Source organism: Chrysoperla carnea, chromosome 1 (assembly GCF_905475395.1).
Source record: "Chrysoperla carnea chromosome 1, inChrCarn1.1, whole genome shotgun sequence".
In the NCBI taxonomy this organism is placed as follows: domain Eukaryota; kingdom Metazoa; phylum Arthropoda; class Insecta; order Neuroptera; family Chrysopidae; genus Chrysoperla; species Chrysoperla carnea.
Genome location: NC_058337.1, coordinates 77,193,441 through 77,208,215, shown reverse-complemented (window position 1 = coordinate 77,208,215; position 14,775 = coordinate 77,193,441). Strand labels below are relative to the sequence as shown.

The 14,775-nt window shown below is 28.1% G+C and overlaps 1 protein-coding gene across 1 annotated transcript; it reads right to left on the bottom strand.

Moving 5' to 3' along the window:
* Positions 1 to 1,053: 1,053 nt before the first annotated feature.
* Positions 1,054 to 14,192, bottom strand: LOC123297651 (ATP-binding cassette sub-family G member 5). The gene is made up of 11 exons (XM_044879402.1): positions 13,990 to 14,192; positions 8,254 to 8,371; positions 7,000 to 7,190; positions 5,567 to 5,711; positions 4,085 to 4,357; positions 3,799 to 4,024; positions 3,501 to 3,618; positions 3,339 to 3,432; positions 3,093 to 3,231; positions 2,835 to 3,020; positions 1,054 to 1,935 (listed from the first exon to the last, which is right to left on the bottom strand). The coding sequence occupies exons 1-11, from the start codon at positions 14,041 to 14,043 to the stop codon at positions 1,539 to 1,541; spliced, it is 1,941 nt and encodes a 646-aa protein (XP_044735337.1). The 5' UTR covers positions 14,044 to 14,192; the 3' UTR covers positions 1,054 to 1,538.
* Positions 14,193 to 14,775: the final 583 nt, after the last annotated feature.

Genomic DNA, 14,775 nt, shown 5'->3' with positions numbered 1-14,775 from the left:
CCTCGGAATGTAAATTACAAGCAATAATACGTCATAAGCCGGTAGTCTCAGTTGAAACAAATTTTTAAAAGAATTGTGTTTTCATTATAAAATGAGACGAATAAAGTAGAATAAGTAACAAAATAACTTAAGTCTAAAATTCGAATCAGATTATAATACAGGGTATTCAAAAAGTATGGGAATAGTCAAAGAACTTGGAGAAGATACTTTGTCTTAAAAAACGAGAAAACACGTGTTTAATAATTTTTTTTTTTTAAATCTAACGAAGTGAAAATTGTATCCCTTCGATTGGGGCAAGGGTCAACTTTAAAATATTAAATAAAAAAACCCGCATTTTAATTACTGATTCAGATTCTACATTTAAAAAAGTTCCTCGAAAATTTTTTTCGATTCGCATATGTTAAGCGATATTAGTGATTTGTCGTATAGAATGCTTTTTTGAAGTAGTTTTTTTGACAAGTTAATGAATGCTAAAATCGCAAAAAAAAAAATTTTAAATTATATCGGACACTTCTTTTTTCGTTTTTTAAAACAAAGTACCTTTTTCGAGTTCGTCGACTGTTCCCTCACTTCTTGAATCCCCTGTTTATATCTCAGACAGAAGCATGGGTGAAAAGTTCCCACTGAGTGTTATACTGATAATAATCTCAATAGTTAAAATAAACTTCTGACTTGCAGAACTCTACAGTTATTAAGAAAAGTAAAGAGATTGACACATGGAACAATACATATAAATATTATCGAAGATAATAAATGAGAACTCTAGGATATGTCGAAATAAATTTCGATTTTTGCCCCAATTCCTAGATCAGTTTTTTGTATTTTTAAAATACGTATTTTCGACTACCAAGTAGTCATCATCAGTAAGAATTAGCTAGTGAATGTTACTCTTTGCTAATTTGGTGGCGGACTGCACCAAATTAGCAAAGAGTAACATTCACTAGCTAATTCTTACTGATGATGACTACTTGGTAGTCGAAAATACGTATTTTAAAAATACAAAAAACTGATCTAGGAATTGGGGCAAAAATCGAAATTTATTGGAACAATACAGTTAACATTGATATGATACAATATTAATCAGTAATTGATTTTCCGAACCAATTCTATCGAAACCCAGTCAAATTTTGAGTCGAAAAAAAAAATTATAAGCTTGGTACTGACTTGAATAATTTACTCCGAACTTAAGTTGCCAAACTCGATCAATTTCATTTATGCTCAATTACCCTTTTCTATATACTGGCTTATTTTTGAAATTTAAAAAGGTAATTTTACCTTTTTTATTATACAATTCCATACTAGAGATAATTTTACCTACACATCTTGTTTCATTTTTACCTCGGTGTCTCATTTCTCTAGAAATTTGTACATTTCATAATATCAGTATATCTCGAGTAAGATAGTCATTGCATTTAGAAAATGAAATAAAAACAAAACTCATATAGTATATTGTGTGAGACTTGATAGTTCTGGCTTGTTCACTCTTTTGAGACTTCGAATTATATAAAAATGGGAAACGATCAAACTGATTGCCTTATTTATTCTCTGAATTTAGCTTTAACATATGTGGGCAAAGGAATTAAATATAACAATTTATTGAATACAATCATTCCAATTGTAAATGCAAATGTAATACCTAGATTCATTTCTGAATTAAGGATTTCGGTAAATATTGGTGGTGAATCATCTCGAGAATATCTTTCCAGTAAATAAGATTGTCCATTTGCGTAACGGCAATAGTAGTTAGTGGATAAGCCATTAAAATTTGATGTTTCAATTAAATTCACATTGGTACAATTATGTGTCATGTCGTATGGCAAGGAATTTAGCAACACTGAACTGAAGAATACTTGACGATTTAAGTAAGCGGCTGCATAACGAGTTTGTGTTGCGTATGTTAAATAGTAGAGCCAATCTTGTAATCCTTTGATTGATCTGTAAAAAAGTAATATTTTTTTAAAAAATCAATTGAAAAAAACAACCAACAAAGTTAATTGATTGTTAATTTACTGATAACTGGGAATTGAAACTCGCCAACTGGCGAGAATAATTCATACTAATTATAATCAGAGGAAGCCCCGAATTCAGTAGTTACAATTTCGATTACCAGATGGCAATGTTTGTACTTACCATTTTTTAAGGCCAATTAAAATATTCAAATTCAAATGAGATAAATTCCGCCAACTGGCGATTAAAGTTTGTACTATTAAACAGGAAATGCACCGCTATTTCAGTAGTTTCAATTTAAACCACCTGATATCATACTTACCATTTACAAAGAATACAGAATACCTAATAGAACTCATTTGTATATACGTATCCAAACTCACCATTTTGGTAGGTTGAACTACTCCTCCAGAGCTAGTGGGTTTAAGCGTTACATATGTATAACGACTAGATAAGCGTTGGTTTGTTATATTCACTGATAGATGACTGACTTTATGCGCATAACATGTATTTTTTTTATAAAATACCTATCTAGTCCTTATAAATATGTAATGCCTAAACCCTCTGGAGGAGCAGTTCAAACTACCAAAATGGTGAGTTCGGATACGTATATACAAATGATTTCTATTAGGTATTCTGTATTCATTGCCATTTTTCAGCTGATAGACATTATAGGGTAGGTATTTGAGGCACCATGATAACTTGCACAATATTTCTTTTATGAGATACTTATGAATACAAAAAAGAAGACCTGACTGAAGGGTAGTGGGGCGTAATTGATCCTTCAACTATTTTATTACTGAATTCTTATTATATGCTAAAGTACCGAAGCATAATTATTAGTTGTGGCATCAAATGGGGATATTTCTTGATAATCTAAAGCTTACCTTAAAATTCCACTGCTTAGAGTAATATAAACTATTGTAATATAAATACTACAAATAGCTGCTCTCAAAGAACATTGTACAGTCATTAAAATTGAAATTGTCTGTTGTTCAGAAAATATATAACATCCCCATAAAATGAGTCCAAAGTATAAAAATTCCATTGGATCTTTAAAATTTCCAATTAATCTATTGAAAAAATTCCCATATTATTTATTCTGCGATAATTTAATATAAAGAGAGCATTTAATAAGTACTTACGGGAATAAAATTGCTGCTCCACCTGCTATTGAAAAGAAAGAAAATGGAATTGACACCAGATTATACGTTAATAAAAACAACGGCCCTCGATAAATCCCTTCTTGTGCCTCTTGGTAGTACCGCGTTCGATATGTTGGAACTAAAAAATATTTTAATAAGGTAAATGATTTTTTTTTCTGTTCATAGTCCAGAACTAGTAGTCATTAGGTTTTATAGGTTTTATTTTTAAATATCGCGAAGACTTACATATTAATATCGTATTTATAATCCCAAGAAAGTAGGTAACGGATAAAATATTCAAAATCAATCCAGTTCTTGTCACAAATGTACGTTGAAAATTCTAAAAAGCGTGTTTTGAATATTATTTAAGAATTATGCCCAAGTATTTTACTGGAGAAGTTTACTTACAGCCATATTGAAATAGAAGAACCATAAAAACAAAAACATTAATGGTAATACGAATAACCGTAAGAATAATTGTTTGACGCCAAATGATTTTAAATTGAATGTAGCTGCCAATAATCTCCTGAAAATTAAAATCAATAGATAAGTATATACTTAACTATAAACAAAAAGAATATGTAAATTTGATTATATTGCCAAATTTCATAGTTTTAACAGTAAAAACAGAAAGAACCTTTTAAGAAAACTGAGGGGGAACTTTGTGAAATTTTAAACCAAATAGATTATTTTTACTGTAACTTACGCATAAAGATTAAAAGCAATTTGACAACACGATGGATTTCCATAGCTCAATGGTAATTTATTATGACCTAATAAAGTTGCGTGATCTTGAGTGGCACCAGATAAAGCGCTGGTTCCTTTTTTATAAGATCCACCTTCTAATTTAAATTTTTGAACCAATGCTGCAATTTGGTGATTACTTTCAATAAAACGTTCTCTCGATCGGCGATCCACTGTTGATAGACACACTAAAAAAAGTATTACCCATTAAAACCTGCAGAATACGGATTCAATAAGATTTTACTTACAATAATACATTAGAGGATTTTCCAATTGTGGGCATGGAAAACCAATATTGTTAAAATATTCTAACATTTGTTTAGTACCCCCTGTGTAGACAACATCACCCAAACAAAGGTAAAGAACACGATCCAAAAATGGGAACACATCAGAGCGTGGTTTTTCCATTGTTAATATAACGGCAACACCATATTTTTTACTTGCATTCGACAAAATTGATATGACTAAATATGTGTTTAATGGATCTAAATCCCATGTAGGTTCATCCAATAATAAAATAACTACGAAAAAAAAAAATTTTATTCAGGGAGGTCAAAAAACCTACATATTCCAGGGTATTTCAATGTAGTGCTATTATTAAATTTAATTCTATATGGAAGTATGTTCAATGGGCGTTAATGACAAAATGTTTATTCTTTCAAGTATTTATTCTTTCTATCTTTTATTTGTTGTACCAAGTAAAAGAAGTCAGGAGCTCAATTATTCAAACGAGTAAAATATAAAACCGAAACTTTTTTTTCAAATATTGCTGAAAAAAATTACCCAAAGAAGGTGGGTGTTGCCTCCTTCTTTGCTTATCGGTTAAGCTCGCTGTTATTTAGTATCTTAATTTTCTTTATATATGTATTATAAGGCCGCTATATCAGGCCACCGCTTTCCTAAGAAAGCGAAAGTTATTTTAACCTATTCTAAAGTGAATCTTGATTTAGCCTATTCTAAAATTTTTAAGATTTTGGAGCTTCATATAACTTCTTTTTTTTTAATTACCACATGTTTCCTAAATGGTACCAACACAGTGTTGCTGAAAACGTACCTACCAGTATCATTTAGGAAATTACAATTAAATTTACCATACAAACAAACTATGCTAATTAAGACTATTTAAGATATGGGTGAATATGATTTGCGAAATTAGTTCCTAAAATGATACATTTTGATGCAGCTAAAATATTGATAAAAATTGATAATAAATTTTTTGCTCGAGAACATGAAATCAATTCTCAGCCATTTGATTAAAAAAAACTAAATTAGATTGATGTACTGGCTATATTTAGGTAAGTTACGAGGTACGATTATGGCTACTTTCCTCTAGTTTGAATTAATTTTGGGTCTTTTTCCAATTACAGCTTGAAAAAGTGCCAAAAGGGCCATACAAAAAATTAATCACTTATTTAATTTTGTAGGTGCTTATAAGTTATTATTAGTTTCATTCCCTGTGTCTTAAAAAGGAAAATTGGGATAATTTACTGTATATTTTCTTAATAATGGCAATTTAAATCATTTCGAATATTTAAACACGATTCTGAGTAACATCGTAGGTAATTATAAATTTCTTAAAACAAAATGAATTTCACAATTCCGAATTAGAACGAATCAAGAGCTATCAACTATCAATCAAAAAGTTATTTGCATATGAAAATAAAATATTTCTTTTATAAAAATGTTAAAGATTTATTATTATAATTTAAATAAAATTATTTATTACTAACCTGGATCTTTAATTAGTTGTACACCAATCATTAATCGGCGATATTCACTTTGAGTTATGTAATCGCATGCCCTATTAGCCACTTGTGTTAATGCTAAATCAGCCATTACTTGTTTTACTTTTGATTGTTTTAAATAACCAGTCATCTGTATACATATACAAGACAATATATTACATATATGTAAAATTACAAATTATGTATTGTATTAGGTAAAATTTATAACGCCAAAAAATAAAAGCTCAAGGGAACAGGTTAGAGTTGATAAGTATTTCAGCGTTGACTAAAATTTATGAAGGAATCGTTGAATAAAAGACTAGACTACGCCAATATTTAAAAAAAAATTTCAAAATACCCAGTTAATACTTTACGTTAAAGTTGTTAAAGTATATTATTTAAGGATGTACGAGCGCCAGGAAATTTTTGATAAAAGGCTTGATTTTTTTTTTTATAAGCAGTCAATTCTGAAAATTTTAAGAGGGTTGTCCGATTATTGATTGCAATTGGTTTTATGGGAAAGCGGTAGATGGATGATATGTTTTTATAGATTTCTCCAAAACTAGTAGGTGGAAATAAAAAAAAACTATTTAAATTAAATTTAAAACCTGAATAAATTGTTGAAAACGAAAAAACCTGTTATGTCCGACTAATTAAGGATGTATGAGCACAGACAATATAAGACGCAAAGCTATTTTAACTTGACAATTTAAGACGAAAAGTAATAATAAAATTTTTCGATACCTGAAAATTGAAAATTTTCGTTTAATTATTTTGCTTTCGATATTTCGAAAACCAAGGCAGATATTGGAAAAGTTTATTCTTATGTTTCGTCTACATTCATAACAAAATTCTTCATCAAAGTTGAAAATAAGGTACAAATAATTTCAACTACAAGTCTAAGCTTGCGTTGCCGCTCGTACTATCTTAAGTTTAAATTTGCTGTTAAAATTCATGTGACTGCTTGAACAATAAAGGCTAACCAAAAGTAATAGTATTCAATAACTTGCCCGGTTATTAAAATAGCTGAAAAACTCTTCGGGGCTTTATATGAAAACCACTATTTTTAACCACGAACTTTGAGAGAGTAATATGGTCACGAAAAGGTCAAATTGCTGTAGAAATCATTTTAAGATTAGTAGTCTCATGTTTCCCTAGTCTAAGAATAAATATTTTACTTTAGTGAATTTGAAGTTAGTAAATATATACTGTTCTGTTAAAATTTTGGCAATTTTACCCTATTTGCAAACTATGAGTTGGTATAAATTAAACGGTGGTCATGAAATTTGACTTAAAAAATTTGTTGACTTTGAATCTTCTTTCAAGAATTATTGAAGCAAAACTAAATTGAAACAGAATCACGGTTAAGAGACATTGTGATAAATATTCACCACAAAAAATTATTAATTAATCAGTTAAATGAATAAACACTTAATTACTTTTGTTGCAGTGTAATGTAAAGTTTGTTGAACTGTTAAACTTGGTATTAAATCACATTTATGTGTAACATATCCACAACGTTCTTGAAATAATGATAAACTCATTGGTACATTATTTAATAAGATTTGGCCACGTGTTGGTCCTTGGACACGTCTTGAAATAACATCCAATAATGCACGTTTACCGCTACCTAAAATTAACAAATAATTAGATAATTATCTATATTGTTTCTTTAATTCAAGTGTAAAGTCTTTGAAATTTGAAGGATTTTATAACAATTTGCAATTCTTTTTAAATACAATGGATTTGTTTTTCTATTGTTTGTACAAACTTTTGTTAACAAGCGGAAAACCGATGATCGATTAACGTTTTTCATAACCACACACCCTTGAAATTTTACACTTTAGAAAAGGCCGTACTCTAGATTGATTTAAGCATATTGAATTCGCGCACCAAAATTTGTGACATTAGACGCTTAGAGACGTCAAGTACAGTAAAACTCATTTTGTTAAGTAACCTTTGTAACTAAATTCACTTTTTTTAAGTCTAAAAATTTCAAATGGATTTTGCTAAAATTGGACCTTTTAGAGCCCTACTTGCTAACTTGAGAAGTTGCATGTTTTTTTATTTTATTTTTTTGGGTAAGATGACTAAAAATTATTGAGAAAAATTAAAAATTTTTTTAAAAATTGATATTTCATAAATTTTACAATCGACGTGAAAACAAATAATTGATTGAGTTAATTGTTGAAATACCATGTATAGACAGTGTTGATGAAGCAATCGTTTGTTTTTTTACTTCATAAAAGTAAAGAAAGATAGTCACTCTCAGGTAGCCACAGTCGTGCATATATAACACGACTGTGGGGTCACACACATCGCTGATATTCCCATATAATACTTATTATAATGTTCTAATCTAATTTGCGACCTTATGGGTATACGGTGATATTTACGAAAAAATGTTTCAAACAAAACTTGTTAAATATTTTTTCAGTTAACCTTTCGTTCTATTCATGGTTTGCAAGATGGGTTTTACGGACCCAAGATCCAAATAACCTATGTTGCTCATTTACGAACTCAACCTCATTTTTTACGTCATGAAAACGCACGCTATAAAAATTTGAGCTTGATATCTCTTTTCGTTTTTGAGTTATGGTCTTTACGGACCATATATATTCCGGTACTTCGTACAAAATTTCTACATTGATGGAATCATTAAAGAAAAAATAGTACCTTATAAAATAGCTCACCTTTTGAACCAAGAACAGCTAATACTTCACCAGAATGAAGAGTTAACGAAACATCTTTTAGAATTACACCAGTTTTGATACTGCCTAATATCCTCTGCATACATGTTCCAGGCTCCACCTAAATTTTCAAATTTAAGAAAGTATAAGTAATTAAAGAACGTTGAACCTAAATTTTAAAGAAAGTTTTAGGAAAAATATTTTAACTATTTGTTATTCAAAAGGTCAGTAATTTCTAAAAACTAAAGAATCAATATTTCAATCCAAATTTAGTAGATATATCTTTAGTTTTTACGCCAAAGGTCAAACGAATATTAAATTTTTTTTAAACAAGAAACTCCTTTTTTCTTGTCATACATAAAAGTGAGTAAATAAATTATTTGTTATTGAAAACAATTTATTAATGTAAGTAACAAAATGATCTAAGTAAAAAAAATTTTGTTTTTTTCTTGTTGACGAATAAAAGAATCGATTGAACTTTCCATTTTAAAAATAGTTGACCCTTACTTGTTGACCCTTCATATTGTATAAACCTTTTTCTGCCAAAAGCATTTTGGATGGAAAATATTCAAAATAATTGTTAATTTATAGATTGAAAATACCACTTTATACTTACTTCGAAACTGAATGAAAAATGAAAAACGCGTAAATACTTTACGTATTAGCTCATTTTTAGAGAAAATGTATTTTTATTTTTTTGTAAATTTTGTGGTATTTTACATTTTTTATACGGAGGCATCCTTATGGTCAAAGAGGGAGCAATTTCTGAAACTATAAATTTTTTTGTAGCAAATTCTTGTTTTTTGCCGCAAAAAAAAACAATTTTTGCTTAAAAAATTTGTTTCCTAGACCAGAATTTTCAGTATCTTATATTACGATACTTACTAGAGTAAAAACTGCATGAGTAGTATAGGGAAAAATTTTTTCGAACAAAAGCTATTTACTTATAAATAAAAAGTACGAATATGTAAAAAAATTATTATTTTGAGTTTTGCTGCTTAAAAACTTTCTTGGACTAGAAGAAAAAATTTCAAACAAAAGTGTTTTTTTTTTGCCGCAAAAAACCAGAATCTACAACAATATCCTCGTATAAAAAACCAAAAACTGTATTTTCATTCCCCCTTAAAATGAGCCAACATGTGTTTTCGTGATTTTTTAAATTTTTAACATATTATAAAAAAGGCCTTAAATATCGCGCATTGAAGTCTCCATGTTAAATCTATATCCGATGATTTTTAATGTGTACTTATGAAAAAGGTCTATAGGCACAGCCATGAAGGTTATAAAGAAGGAGAAAGATCGCTATGTACTAAAGCATTAGCGCACCTGTCCCTGAAAATTTGTAGAATTTATAGTTAATTTTTAAGCCACCAGCCGCGCTGTCATCAAGAAGTAGTATCTGCGAAGTGGATGAAGTTAGTTGCATAATGTACAAATTGATATATCATTTCAAATTAGCGCACAACAGCCCGCCTTTATTGATACTTCTTAGCGGTCGCAGCGCCTCACTTATTTTATCCATATTTCGGGGACAATATTTTCTATAGCGATCGTTCTCCTTCTTATAAGCTTCATGGGCACAACTAAAACCTTTATTTTACTTTTGGAATTTCATTTTTCTATATTTATTGCCATATTACAGATTGCGTCTTTAAGAAATATGATAAATAATTCAAGAATTAAATTCTTCTGACATCTGGGTAGGGTAAAAGAGAATTAATTATAATAATTGTTTATAAATTCAATATTTAAAAATTCACTTTTTATGATGTAATGTCATTTTAAAAAGTATTAATAGTCATAATTAATAACAATACATCATGTTTATAGGCGTATGTTATAAGAATTTACTAAATGATTTTATAAATAAATAATATTGTTTAGAAATGGATACCTAATATTTAAGCAAAAGTTTAGGATGAAACGGTGCTGATGTATTTAAAATTATTCTCATTAAATTTTATCATTATTCAAAGTATAATATTCTTCATAAAAACTAATACATTTGTCTACTGATCTGGTCAAGTAACATTTTTAATCAAGTTTTATTTAGCCCTCAATGTAAATGAGGGATTTAAAATGTGCCCGTCTTGCTACCATTGGTTTGGTAGGTGATATTTTAAGCCTTTTAAGATTACAGGTACACATATGTGCACCGTCATTTATTACGAAATTTCAGTCATTTATGACATTTTTTAACGTAATCGTATAATAAAATATAATTTAGTATTCACACTAACAAGAATTTTGGCCCTTGAAACCCTAGGTGCACATATGTGTAATCACTTTTTTTATTTTTCCCGCAAAAATCACATGAAATATTCATTTGTTTTATTTAAGTTTAGGTTTTAAAAGGATAATATAGCTTTTATTTTTAAAACTTCCCTACGATGGGTTTTTTTTTCTTTAAATTTCGAAAACTTATTTTGATAGCAGTGATGAACAAACTTTAGTATAATTTGGAGTGCAATAACACAAATATGAAAGATCGCCTTGAATTTTTTTGGTGCTCTTGCAACATTTTGTTACGTATTGCTGGGCCTTGCAGTTTTGCATTTAAAAAATCAAGCCTATTAATATACATAATCTGACAACGCCGAATAAATGTACAGAATTAAATTTCTAGAATGAAAGACCTTAATAGTTTTTTTATGAGTTATAAGATAATGAGTAAAGGATGAACAATATGTACTTAAAGTTTGTTGCAGAGCACGGGAAAAAATGCATTTTGAAATCGGAGCTGATTGTGCAGCGTCGAGCGCTGAGATCTGTTAACGCCTGTTAACAGTCCGATAATAATTATGGTTTAATGTTCATTTTTTTCATATTCTTTATTACGCTCGGAACAAAAATGCAATAGTGATACAGTTTTAGATTATTGAATTTGTTCAGATTGTGTAGAAAAATGTATGCATATATTTGTACATAAACATTTTAAGTGATTGTACTCTCACGGATTATCGGATGTTCGGATTATTGAGAGTATATTGCATACTGGAAATATGCAGAACAAACCTAATTTGAATTTCAAATTCATTTCATAAGCAAAGTTTTTGAAATTCATTTCATAATCAGGCAGTTTTTTCGGAAATCATAAAATAGTCAGTCATAATAACAAGAATAGTAATCAGAATAAGCTTTTAGTTACATGTCTCTTGTTGAGTCTCTAGATATAGAACGATAGTATCATCCTGATAAAAAATCCAAATAGGTGGAATCTTAAAATAAGAGAAATTTCGTATTTCTGTAGTTCGTTTTGTATGTGAATCAATCATATCTTGAAAATTCTTAAATATAATATTATGAATTCAAAATGATTCATCATGTCGCCACCGTCGTGCTATACTGAACTTCTTTTTAATTAATAGATATTATTAATTTATAAATAATGTTATACTATTTATATAAATAATATCATACTATTTTATAAATAATATTATATTATTTAAAAATTATTAATATTTGTAATATATTATCATCGCATAATATTTAAAAAAAAAATTTAATGTGGGTACATACCTACTTATGATTAATAACTTAAATTTTGAAATGAAAGTGTAAGTTTATGTTTCTATTAAATAAAATAAATAAAAAAATTAACAAATTTATTTTTTGACTAATGTAATAACTTTTTTATTATGATAATTTTTTATTATAAAATTTTAATATTATCAAATTTTGCCATTAATTTTTTTTTTTTGTGAAAGTGTTTTTTTAGATAAAAATTTTGAATTTAAATTTCGAAAAATAGAGTAAATTATTTTTACAAGAGTTGACAATTAAAATTTAATTAAAATCTATTTTTAAACTTCTATTTCTTATTTCAATTCCAAGTGGATAAGATTCAACAATTTAATTCAAATTTTCAACTGATATCAAAAATATATCATACCCTTTTTCTTTTTTTCTAAGGTTACAATCAAAAAGGTCTGCAATTTGGCCTTAAAAACTCATATTTTAAAACTAACTCCTTATTTTTTATCTATAGGAAAATCTATAGAACACATTAGCCATTATGAAAGGATCCCGCACATTTAACATAGGATTTGGCTTTTGGTTAAAATTTCTTGACTCTAGATATAGAACGATATTATCATCTTGGTAAGAAATCCAAATAGGCGGAACATTAAAAAAAATTCATTTTCGAATTTCAACTCTTAAACTAAGAGAAATTCGAGTTTCGTATGTCTGTTGTTCGTTTTGTATGTGAATTAATCATATGAACAGAACTACTGTAGCTAAATACCGAAGAGTAGTCATTTAATGTTCCATGATTAAAATCCATAATACGCAAGAATAAAAAAAAGTAAGGCCAATTTGGTATTGTTTGTTGTAACAGGAGCTGGACAGTCAATTTGAGGAGTCATTGTAGCTTTGGCCTATATCTACATACTTTTTGAATAAGTGAAAGTACGTAAAACTTATTTTTGGCCATTAGGGTAATCCTTAAATAAATGGTTTTTACTTAAAATATTCCCCAGAAATTAATTTTCTTAAATGCTTTTTTATGTTATTTAAGGTGGTAAAAAGATAATTTGAAAAATTTACTTCTACAGCATTTTCAAAATGTCATACTTCTATACCCCACCCTATTAGCTCAGTTGGTTAAGGTCGCCCTATTAGCTCAGTGTGTTAAAGCGTAACCAATTCCGCCCGCGGTATGCTTAGGGTAGTGGGTTCGATTCCCGCCGTCACAACAAAACTTAGTTAATTAATAGTTGTGATGGGCTGGTGTAGTGTATGGAATATGCATCAGCCTCTGAAATTGAGAAAAACGCATATATGGTATCACAATGGGCTCTATAGCCTAAGTGTGTCTTTGGTGGACAGCCAATATAACTTAACTTAACCATACCCCACCCTGTATTTTCCGTATGAAAATATATTAAGAATTTATTTCTAGTAGCTACAATTATAGGTAAGTGTTTTGTTCCAAAATTTGTATAATTTAGTAAAAAAATTGCCCAAACTTTTAGAAGGAAAACTTCATATAAATTTTATGCTGCTATCTTCTTCGCTCATTTGCTTTAACAAACAAAAAAACCCAAATTTGAATTTGATTAAGGGATTTGAATAAATGTTTTTATAAAAAAACACACTGAATTTAGTTCAAAATAAATCAGAAAAATAATCTTAACGATAACATAATAAAAGCAAAAAGAATAATTTTCTCCATTTAAAAAAAATCGAATAGTAGTATCTTTTATTAAATCAATCCAGTAAATGAGAAAGGTATCCCGGATAGAAGCTAATTTAATAATAAATAGCCTTGAATTTTGAATATTACAAAACTAACAGTTTTTGGTACATTGTAGTAATTAATATAATAAATATGACCATTCATATGAAATTCAAAATTTACAACAAAATAGTTCCTTCCTTAAAAATTTAAAATAAAATTATGTTAGATTTAATCGCATTGCGGTTTTTATAATTAATTTTTTGTACACACAAACAGCTGAATGAACTTGAAATTTTAAAGAAAAAGTTTATTATGAAAATAAAAATTTAATGTTAATATTGCCCAAAATTTAAAAATAAAAAAACTACTTTAAGTGTTAAGAACTGTACGCAAGCACAAATAAAAATTCCTTTACAATAAATAAAAAATACACTTGTTAGGTACTTGACTTATTGACGCTATACACATATATTTTTGGCAATACAAAAAGAGACCTCAACGCCCGATAATAAGTTAAACCCATAAAAGTACAATAAAATATTATTGGTTTTTTTTACCTGTCCTGAATGAAACACATTGCATAATTCTAATGTATAATCACTACTTATCATTGTTACAACTTTGTTTGTACACTATCAAAAAAAGAAAAACAAAACTTTTCCAAGAGAAAATTCAGTAATTCATTGTATACACAAATTATTCATTTAAAAATGTTTCATTTTGTTGTTTGAAAACTGAATACGTTTAAATATGCTGTGTTTCAATCTGTGAACACACAGCAAAGGTAAATATTTTTTTTCATATACGGTTTTTTTTCTCTTCAGAGTACGTGATATCCCTCCTATAAACAATTCCACTACCAACTGAATAAAAATTTAAAAACTTTATAATGTAAAAATCTTTTGTTATTTTAGAATGAAAAAAATTTTTAATATACATTTTTTATTTAGAATTTTACTTTTAAATAACTCGCATTATTTTTGTAAATCGAATTATTATTAATTATTAAATTTGATTATTTGAATTTGTTTTTAATCTTGAATGTTGGTATCACATTCTTTAACACATACAGACATTGTAAATTGAACGCAACAAGTTAACTTGATTATAATCGCGTTTTGTTGTATTAAAAAACCCAACTGATCCACAACAAAACGGGTGCTGATTTTTATTTTTTTATTTTATTTTTGTCAATTAAACTCCAAATTTTAATTAAATAAAAAAATAATGTAAAATTTCTGTATATTGATAGTGGTGTTTAATTTTTAAAATTTTAGTGTTAAGTGTTTTAAAAATGATAAAACAAAATAAATTTTTGGTGCAGTTATTAATAATTCAAGGTG

What these genes read in the sequence shown, in the direction of transcription:
- LOC123297651 (XM_044879402.1), bottom strand. Translation starts at nt 14,043, where the DNA reads ATGATAAGTAGTGATTATACATTAGAATTATGCAATGTGTTTCATTCA. An exon ending in TACATTACACTGCAACAAAA is followed by an intron (nt 5,712 to 6,999) that starts GTAATTAAGTGT and finishes ATATGTATACAG; the next exon opens with ATGACTGGTTATTTAAAACA. An exon ending in GGAGCAGCAATTTTATTCCC is followed by an intron (nt 3,021 to 3,092) that starts GTAAGTACTTAT and finishes TTTTTTCAATAG; the next exon opens with ATTAATTGGAAATTTTAAAG.